This window comes from Fukomys damarensis, unplaced genomic scaffold (assembly GCF_012274545.1).
Source record: "Fukomys damarensis isolate Sample0158 unplaced genomic scaffold, DMR_v1.0_HiC HiC_scaffold_33, whole genome shotgun sequence".
Lineage (NCBI taxonomy): Eukaryota > Metazoa > Chordata > Mammalia > Rodentia > Bathyergidae > Fukomys > Fukomys damarensis.
The window spans coordinates 56,496,512-56,507,161 of NW_022900945.1; the positions used below are offsets into that span (position 1 = coordinate 56,496,512).

At 45.2% G+C, this 10,650-nt stretch overlaps 1 protein-coding gene across 2 annotated transcripts in view; it reads left to right on the plus strand.

Annotated features, from left to right (window-relative positions):
- The window catches only part of Nup210l (nucleoporin 210 like), a 92,177-nt gene that overhangs the window by 79,057 nt on the left and 2,470 nt on the right, over positions 1 to 10,650 (plus strand). Inside the window, exons 34-37 of one of the 2 annotated variants that reach the window (XM_010643965.2) lie at positions 3,187 to 3,313; positions 3,902 to 4,051; positions 6,834 to 7,084; positions 7,834 to 8,029. In XM_010643965.2, coding sequence (XP_010642267.1) covers positions 3,187 to 3,313; positions 3,902 to 4,051; positions 6,834 to 7,084; positions 7,834 to 8,029 — 724 coding nt within the window. The remainder of the gene's footprint in view (positions 1 to 3,186; positions 3,314 to 3,901; positions 4,052 to 6,833; positions 7,085 to 7,833; positions 8,030 to 10,650) is intronic. The other variant, XM_010643966.2, reaches the window with a different exon arrangement.

Sequence of the window (10,650 nt, forward strand, 5' to 3'; positions counted from 1 at the left end):
TGAGACAGGGTCACTGAGTTGCCTTATAGTATACCACTGTGCATGGCTTCAAAGGAAATTTAAAATAAAAAGTCATACTCTTATTGGATAGCTTGTTTCTAAAAAGTGGCTCACCAACTAAACATTACCAGGTTTTAGATAGCACGCCTCTCTTTCTGGAATTGGATTTTAGGTTCTTCTCACCTTGGACAAAGAATTGAACAAAACGAGCAGAAATCAGTGGCAAAGTTTATTCCAGAAAGCAAGAATGAAGATTAGGAGAGAAACTGGCTCTGTAGACCAAAGAGGGTGAAAGCAAAGATAAAAAGTATACACTGTGTCTGGGAAACACAGCAAGGGCTACCATAGAAAGTTATGACAGCAACAGTGGAAATGGTCATACTACCAAAATTGTTATACAGATTTAATGCAACCCCAATTAAGATTCCAACAACAGGACCGGGGAGATAGCTCAGTCGTTCTACCACCTGCTTCGAAAGCGCGAGGTTCTTAGTTCGATCCCTGGTACCAAAAAAAAAAAAAAGAAGATTACAACAACAACAAAAAATTCAAACAGAATTCGAAAAAACTCCTAAAATTCATTTGGAACCAGAAGAGACCTAGAATAGCAACGGCAATTCTGGGCAACAAAGGCAAGACGGGGGCATCACAATCTCCTCCTTGAAATTAATACTAAAAAGCTACCAGGACCAGGGATTTAGATCAGTGGTGCCGCTGCCTACCTTGCAAGCACAAGCTCCCGAGTTCAATCCCCAGTACCACAAAGCAAGCAAGCTACCAGGAAAAAAACACAGGGTACTGGCAAAAGAACAAACCTAAGGATTAGTGGAACAGACTAGAAGTTGCAGAAACAACTCCAAAAATGCACTTAGCCACTTATGTTTGACAAAGGAGTCAAAACACCTTCACTGGAAGAAAGACAGCCTCTCCAAACTGCATGGAAAATACTACAAAGAATCAAGAACTGGGACCTCTTCTTATTAAAAATCTTTTGCACAGCAAAAGAAACCACCAACAGAGTGAAGAGACAACCACAGCATGGGAAAAAAATCTTTGCCAGCTATTCAATCAAAGGACTACTATCTAGAATATATAAAGAACTCAAAAAAAAAATCAGACACCCCCAATTTAAAGACTTGATCCAAAAATGGGGATCTGAAATGAAAAGTTATTTCTCAGATGAAGTACAAACAGCAAATAAATAAATGAAATGTTCGACATCACTGGCCATTTGAGAAATGCAAACAATGCTTTGATTCCATCTTACTCCAGAAAGGATGGCTGCTCCCAAGAAAACAACCAATAAGAAATGCTGGAGGGACAGTGCGGAAAAATGAACCCCACTCCACTGTTGGTAGCAGTGTAGACTGGTGCAACCGCTGTGGAAATCAGTGCAGAGATTCCTCACGACACTAAAACCAGGGCTGGCAGTGTAGCTCAGTAGTGCCATGCCTGCTGGCAAGTGCAAGGTCCTGAGTTCGATTCCCTGAACCAAAACAAAAAACTCGGCCGAGGATTTAGCTCAGCAGTTCGGTGGCCTGCCTCACAAGCGCAAGGACCTGAGTTCAATCCCCAGTACCACAAAAAAAACAAAAAACTAAACTAGAGTTTCCATTTGACCCAGCTATTCCCCTTCTTGGTATGTTCCCGAAAGAATTAAAAGCATCCTACCACACACCCATCCTAGCACACTCTGGTTTATAGTAGCAGTCTGTAATAGCTAAATCTTGGAAACAGCCCAAATGCCCATCAAGTGACAAATGGATAGAGATGTGGTGTTTTTAAAACTACACAATGGAGTGCTCTGCCATGAAGAGGGATGCGCTTCCGACGTTTCTAGCTAAGTGGGTGGACCTTGAGACCGTACTCCTGCGTGAAATAAATCAGACAGACGTGTTTAAACGCTGCATCGTTGCTCTGGTGTGAGGCACTGAAAGTGGAAATAAGGACTAAAATGTATAATAGATACTGGGAAATGGGAAGAAAGTGTTCAAATGGGAAGGGGAACAAGGGAGGAGAGAGAGAGGGAGAAATAAAGGAAGGATGGGACAAGAAAACAGAAAACAGAAGAAATGGAAACAAAGCTTTTGTACCTAGGGAGGGGAGCATGAGAGCAGGGGGAATGGGCAAACAGGGGAGCTGTATCATGTACAGGTGCAAATTCCCTGCGATGAGCGTTATGGATGCCTAAAATGTACCGGTAAATGTTTTGCTACAAAATTTTTTAAAAAATAAAATTGTTTAAGCCAGGGATTTAGCTCAGTGATTCTGCCACCTGCCTTGCAAGCGCAAGGACCCAAGTTCGATCCCCAGTACCAAAAACAAATAAGTAAATTGTTTAAATAAAAGTTATGGGCCAAGGATTTAGCTTAGTGGTACCACTGCCTACCTTGCAAGTGAAAGGTCCAGAGTTTGATCCCTGGTACCTACATAAATAAATAAATAAAGTTATGGGCCGGGCGTGGTGGCGCACACCTGTAATCCCAGCACTCGGGAGGCTGAAGCAGGAGGATCGCTGTGAGTTGGAGACCAGCGTGGGCTACATAGTGAGTTCCAGGTCAGTCTCAACTATACTGTGAGACCTTGTCTCAAAAACAAAAAAAAAGTTATGATAACAAAGCCTTCATGATGTGATTGTGTCCTTTTATGCTGTCTAAATCTCAAGGAAACCCATGAGAAGTTCTACATCCGGGTCCTGAGAGGTGGTTCTGCTATTGAAAACCTGCTGGACTTCTCCAGAGGTCCGGTATAGGGCTTTGGAGGCTGATCTTTGCATGTGTACAGGATCCTGTAATTAACAGGTCACTCCCACTTCCTCAGCCAGTTTTGCCAAGCCCTGATCTCCTAACTCAATAGGAAAGCACATATGAACAAAAACTCCCTTCTAGAGGAAACATTTTCTTCTCAGGCTGAGGCAGAAGGATCACTGCAAGGTTGAGGCCAGCCTCAGCTACACAGTGAGCTACACATAGTGAGTTCAAGACCAGCCTGTACTACATAGTGAGACTCTGTCCCAAAACAAAACAAAAATTCTTCTCCAAGGCAAACATGTTTTATGGTTCTCAGATAACGTGATCACTAAAAGGTCAAGTTGTATTTGTGAGAAAGATCGCTTTGGTTAAATAAGTTATGAAGGGCTGGAACTGGGCTAAGTACACAGACAGTTTTCCTTTGGTTTGTTCACAGGTGACAGTCAAGGCATCATCAAGGTTGACATTCACATACGACCACAAGACTTCTATCACCAACACCCCCAATGCAGCTGCCTTCAGATTCTTCATCACTACGGACAGCAGTGGTGTCAACCTGAAAGGCAAGGACTCACTCACCTCCATGTCAGATTAGTAACATAGGCTTCATTTTTCTTGGGTCAGCCTTGCTCTGTTCCCCAGGCTGGCCTTGAATGTGTGATATTCCTGCCACAGCCTCTTGCAGGTGTACACCACTATTGGTGGATTCTTATATTTCAGTACTGACCCCATCATGAGAAGTCATGGAGCTCTGTGAGGCTTTGTGTGTGTTGGGGGTGCTGCTGAGGATAGAACAGAGCCTTGCACATGCTAGATACACTCTACCCGAGCTCCACTCCCAGCCTGGATTAAGTATTTTTGTTACTTTTGGCTTTTTGGTGGCCCTAGGGATTGAATCCAGAGCCTTCACAATCAGTTAACGGCCTCAACTCTTTTTGGTTTTTACACTGAGCCAGGATCTCGGTAAACTGCAGTTGGCAAAGCTGGGCTGATGCGCAGTCCTCCTGTCTCAGCTTCCCAAAGTGCTGAGATTACAGGTGTGTGCAGCCACACCCAGCTTGCACGCACGTTTTTCTGTACCAAAGTGCCCCATAGTATAGTTTCTGCCTTCACAAACTCTTAAAGTTATTTACCTCTTTTCTGTTTCACAGGCTCTTGTACCCCAAATCAGGCCTTGGCCATCACAGAGGCCCTTTCTCCAGAGACCCTTGTGCTGTGCCATATACAGTTCAGTAATACTCTGCTGAACATTCCAGCAAGTAAAATCTTCCACATCCACTCAGACTTCAGCGTGGAGAAAGGTAGGGTCCACCAGTTGAATATGGTTTCCCCTTCTGTTTTATCTGTGCAATTTTCACCTTCTTATTGGGTTGTATCTTTGCTTCCAGTTTTATCTGATAAACACGTAATCTCCCTCAATCCACATCTTGGTTCAATCCATTCAGCAAATTTAACACATGCCTCCTGAAAAAACTGCTTTTCTATTATAATGTGCTTTTTTTTTTGTTAGTCGCCATCTTCTCAGTGTGGGTCTTGACTGTGTCTTGTTCATTTGTTTTTGTTGGTTCTGGGGATTGTACCCGGGCCTCATGAATGCTAGGTGAGCACTTACCAGAGCCACACCCCAGCCCCCCACTTTTTGAGACAGGGTCTTGCTTTGTAGTTCAGGCTGGCCTTGAACTTGAAGTGATTTTCCTGCCTCAGCCTCCAGAATGCTGAGATTATAGGTGTATGCCACCACACCTGGCCTTTTTAAAATTTTTGAGAAAGGGTCTCACTGAGTTGTTCAGACTGCGTTCACAGTTACGCTCCTGTCTCAGCCTAGAGGGCTGGAATTGCTGGAATTACAAGCATGTGCCACTATGCCTGACAAAACGTTTATTTTTGAACTGAAGAACATTCCAAGCAAAAATATTATCAATAACTTTAGGAAAAGGAAAAGGAGACTTTTCTAGAACCTCTGCAGTGAGTCCTAGTCTTCTTCGAGCCACAACAGCATAAGGCAAATTAATTAGACAGAAAAGAAAGAAAAATGAGACTCAGAGAAGCAGCTGAGCTTTGGGCCTGATCAGTGCTGCTCTGGGCAGCAAAGCCAAGTTTGCCACACCTTTATTTGGTACACTGGGAGTAACAAATGCAAGACGATTTAGAGAGCAGCAGCAAAAACCCTAGAACCATGAGGAACTATGCAGATGAAGATTTTGTTCCTCCCAGGATGGAGTCTTCAGCTGGTGTAATCCTGCCCTGGAGCATCACAGCATCACTGGGCCTTTGAGGTTTAAACTGCAGAGAGGCAAAAACCAAGTAATGTCTCCATGCCATAGCTGGCCTGTAGGCAGCAGAACTAGGAGGCCTAATCATAATTTAACTGTGAAATTATTTCCCCCAAAGAATATGGGGAATTGCTCCCGACAGATAAAGTAGAAAGAGCATTAAGCTATAAAGTGATGCGGCTGAGGATGTAGCTCAGTGGTGCTGCACCTGCCTGGCAAACTCAAGGTCCTGAGTTCAGTTCCCAGTACTACAAAAAAAATAAAGATATAAAGTGAAAAGATTTATGCCAGATGTAAAGTGCAAACAGGGTAGTACTGCCACATCATGGAAGTCTCTGACGTCTAGGGCAGGCCATGTGAATGGTACAGAAATGAAGCAACCATTAAAAGTTCAGTCAGCAAATTGTCAGGCACCCAATGTAACGCCCAGTACGAGGCCAAAAACTTGAGTTAGGGTAAAGTGTGGCCAGGTGTGGTAGTACCCGCCTGTAATCCCAGCACTTGAGAGGTTGAGGCAGGAGGACTGCGAGTTTGAAGCCAGGCCAATCTACACAGGAAGTTCACAGCTACCCTGGATTATGTAGTAAGACCCTTTCTCAAAAAAAAAGGAAAGCTTGGGCTGGGGGTGTGGCTCAGCAGTACAGTGCTTGCCTAGCATGCATATAGGCCCTGGATTCATCCCCCCAATACCACCACCAATAAAAAGTAAAGATTTTAACTCTTTCAAATGCACAGGGTACAAGATCCCAATAATGAATGTAACTGTACTGTATATCTAAAATGTACCAATAAACTCAATGAGAAAAAAAAATGCACAGGGTAAAAATAAATTAATTAATTTTTAAAATGCACAAAATTAATTAATTTTTTTAAATGGTGGGCCAGGGATTTAGCTCAGTGGTTCCACCATCTGCCTCACAAGAGCAAGGTCCCAAGTTTGATCCCCGGTACCTAAATAAATAAATAAAATGCACAGGGTAGTTATGCTAGGGCAGCAGAAAAAGGAGGATTATCTACATCAAACCTAGACACTAGAGTAAGATTTCATCCAGGAAACAACCTTTAAAAGTAATGACTGGGGGCCGGGGATTTAGCTCAGTGGTTCGGTGGCCTGCCTTGCAAGCTCTCAAGCACCCAAGTTCAATCCCTGGTACCCCCCCCAAAAAAAAGTAATGACTGGCAAGCATGGTGGCACACCTGAAATCCCAGCACTCAGGAGGCTGAGGCAGGAGGATCACCACCAAGTTCGAGGCCAGCCTGGGCTATGTAGAGTTGAAGACCAGCCTGAACTATGTGGTGAGACTTTGTCTCAAAAAAAGGTAATTGACTGGGAAGCCAGGCACTGTAGCACACACCTGTAATTCCAGTTGCTCAGGAACCAGGGCAGGAGTATGGGAGTTCAAGGCCAGCCTGGGTGACCAGTCTGGACAACTCAAAATTAAGGGGCTGAGGATGCAGTTCGATGGAACAGTGCCCCTGCATTCCATCCTCAGTAACATAAAGAAATGAAGTAGATTAAGAGCTGAGGAGGTAGCTTGGTGGTAGCACACATCCAACATGAGTAAAGCCCTGCAAAAAGAAAACTCAGCATGTCTTCACTGTGCTCAGCCCCACCGCCAGCCTGGGCCATGTTACCTCACCCTCCCCAATGTGCTCAGGAAGAGTGGTGGTGCCCCCGGTTCCGGCCGAAGGTGTGCTGACACTCAGGACTCTTAACTGGGTTTACGCTTTTGCTTTTCCCTTCCTGCCTAGCCTGGTCCAGTTTGCTCTGTACAGCCTCTGGACCGCCTGCTGCCTCACCTTTTTTCAGGGGTGTACGTCTGCCTGATCAAGGCTAGACTGCAGTCAAAGGAGCTGCGCCGGGCCCTCAGCGTGGCCGACACCTCGGTCTATGGCTGGGCCTCGCTGCACAGTAACAGCACCAAGTCTGGGATGCAGAGAGTCCTCCTTCCCTTCACCCCAGCCTTCTACATCAACCAGTCGGAGCTGCTACTCGGCCACAGACGGGGCACAGGGGTGCTCCAAGTCCTGGGTGTGGACAGGGTTCTCCAGAGCTTAGAGGTATGTTATTGTCCAAACCAAAACAGGCCAGGAGCCCAGAGATGGGCAAAAGAGTTCCATTTTCATCCCTAGAGTAAAGGAATTTACTGGGCGACCTGATCAAAACCAGCATAGGAAATTGTTAAATGATAAAAACTTGAACCAGGGCTTTAGCTCAGTGGTTCCATTGTCTGCCTTGCAAGTGCAAGGTCCTGTTTGATCCCCAGTACCAAAAAAAACAAAAACAAAAACAACCATCCCCTTCACAGTGCCAGGCAGAATTAAAAATCTAGATTATGAGTTTGCCAGTCTCTCTAAAAGAACCCTTAGAATTTTTCTGGTATTTTTGTTTCATGATTGTTTACCATAGGGAGTTGGTACAGGTACATAGCAGTTTTTTGTCCCATCACCCCTCCCTGCTCCTTCCAACCCTTGATCTCCCTTCCATTTGAAAATTCTCCCTATTATCTAGTCTTTATTTTACTCTGTATTTTGGATTTCTTTTCTTGACACAGGGTCTCACTGTGTAGCCCAGGCTGGCCTCATACTTGGAGCAATCCTCCTGCCTCAGCCTCCCGAGTGCTGGGATTACAAGCGTGCACCACACCTGGCTCCATGAAATGTGTGTGTGTCACATATCATTTTCTCTTAATCCTTCATCATGTCTGAAGTGGAAGTCAGTGACTAAGTGTCCACTGGCATCAAGTCCAGCTATGGACAGTCCCTGTAGTGCTGGAGACTGCACACCACTAAGACTCTCTCCCCTGCAGGTCTCCCCCAGCTCCCCGGTGCTCGTGGTCTCTAAGCACTGGCACTCCCCCGGCGTGGCCACCTACCCAGTCCTGGTGGCCAACTTCACTGCCCTCCAGCAGATGGCCTTCCCTGTTTTCATCAACATCTCCTGCTCACTCACAAGCCAACGTGAGGCTGTGGTGGTGAGAGCTGCGAGAGAGAAGTCCCACGCAGGTGAGCCCTGGATGGGGAGGGAGCTAGAGTACTCTTCACGGTTCTGTCAATGGGAAACACCCAGCCATTTGACCAAGACTGCTCAAAGCAGCCAGGCATGGGTCTCCATCTTGCAAATGTACCCAAGGAGAACCCTCAGGTAGCTTTCTTATCACTAAATTTTATACTTCTAAATAATGTTAGTTTAGCCAGGTGTGGTGGCGCACATCTGTAAACCCAGGCAGGAAGATTGCCACAAGTTTGAAGCCAGCCTTGGCTATATGGTGAGTTCCAGGTCAGCCTGAACTACATAGCAACACCTTCTCAAAAAACTAAAAATCATAAAGTTAAACATGAGTTTGTCGGCTTTGTCAATATACTATTTACTCTGCTCAATTTCCAAACACTGTTTTCTTTTTTGCTATTTTTTTTGTGTTTGGGGGATCGGGGATTGAACTCGGGACCTCGCACTTACGAGGCTGGTGGCGGAACCACTGAACTAAATCCCAACCCCACATTTTGTTTTATCAGGCAGACAGGGGTGCTCCCATCTGTAATCCCAGTGAAGTATTCAGCTTATGCAGTTACAGTCTTTTTTTTTTTTTGAGACAAGGTCTCACTTTGTAATTCAGGCTCTGGGTTGAGAGGGGTATGTGGCCACCCTTTATAATTTCCAGTAAAAACAATCCTAATCTCTTCCTTTGGTCTGTGACTTCATTCTTTTTTTTGGTTTTTGAGACAGGGTTTTGCTGTATTTCAGGCTGGTCTCAAACTCAGATCAGTCCTCCTTCCTCAGCCCCCCAAGTGCTGGGATTACAGGCATGCGCCACACTGCCCAGCTTGTAACTTCATTCTTTGACTTTTTTTCCAGTCCCGGGGATCAAACTCAGGACCTTGTGACTGCCATGCAGGCACAGTGCTACTGACCTACATACCCAGATCTCATTTGGCCCTTGCGGAAATGTGAGCTCAGTACATATCACCAGTACTTGGGAAGCTGACACAAAGTATGAGGCCAGCCTGGGCTATAAATCAAGACCCTTCTTCTAAGAGCCTAGTAAAAAAAAAAAAAAAAGTGCCAAGTGATGGTACATGCCTGTAACCCCAACAGTTGGGAGGTTGAGTGAGTCAGGAGGACTGCCACAAGTTTCAGGCCAGTTGGGAACACACAGTGAGATCCTGTCTTAAAACTTTTCCAGTTTAAAAACGAGGTCAAGTTACGACAGGACGGGAACCTAAATCAAAAATGTGTTATGAAAACCGGAGGACCACCCTGCTTATACTGTACACGTCAACTCAACCTTTCAAGGGAAAGGCTTCTCTTCATTGGGGGAATGAAGTAGGTGGAACCCCAAAGACATCTCCTAGCGGGAAAGGTTTATGATGACCTTTGTGAGCAGCTGTTATGTACTATCAATACCCTAACATGTTTTAGTTTTGTTTCAATTCTCAGAACTCTGGAGGAAGGTTCCCACACACAATGAACTACACACATCCCCAGGGACTTCAGAACCAGTTCTGTCCCCAACCCATGGGGTTGACCGCACTGGGCTCAGATTCAACCCTCCTGTCTCAGCTTACCATAGTACTGGGATTTCCAGCTTGTACCACACCACCATGCTGTTAAGAATGACAGTTGTTTTCATGTGTGTATGATATTGGGGTTGGAACCTAGAGACCAATGAGCTACATCCCTATCCCTTTATTTTGAGATAATCTATTGAATTGGTTAGGCCGGAATGTTATGATGTGTATCTAAAATGTGCCAGTAAGTGTTTTGCTCAAAAAAAAAAAAAAAAAATACACACACACACAAAAAACTGCTTAGGGTGGCCTAGAACTTGTGACCCTTACAGGTGTGTGCCACCCCCCCCCAGGAACTCCAGCCGTTTTTCAGACAGGGTCTTACCTGACTAAGTGGCCCACATTGGCTTTTACCTTGAGGCCCTCCTGCCTCACAAGGATCACACGGGTACAACACACTCAGCTGTGCTCAGACTCTGTTCTGATGGAAAACTTCTACTGGCACACAAACTGCCTGACTTTTTGTCCTGGGGATTAAAAAACACCAGTGGAAAGTGTGGCCTTGTCAGATGGGAGTAGCTAGATACAAATATCCAACCTGATCTTTAGCTCACTCACACAGCAGCTCAGGTAGGGTCCCTACTGCACAGAAAAATCAGTGAGACCCTATCTCAGAACAAACAAAACAAAAAGACAGGGTCAGGCTGTGAAGACAGGAGTTAGATCAGTATTAGAACCTCAAATACGTCAGTGCAAATAACCTGACACAATGTTAAAAGAAAACCTGGCTGAGAGTCCAGAGGCAGAAGGCCAATACTAAGTATACAGAACTGGGGTGGGGGGCACCAACCAGTTATGAGGATGGAGTAACCAATTTATTACAAGAATGCATGAAATTAAGTCTGTTTGATGGAATAGACTCAGTAATGAAAAATTTGAAATAACTAAATGCAGGTGTGTTGGTATACCCCTGTAATCCCAGAACTTGGGAGGCAGAGGCAGGAGGCTCACCATGAGTTCAAGGACAGCCTGGGCTATAGTTGAGACACTCTCAACAAAAGGGGAGGGGCACCAAATGCAGAGGCCAAATGTTCTCAAGGGTACAATTTCTTTTCTTT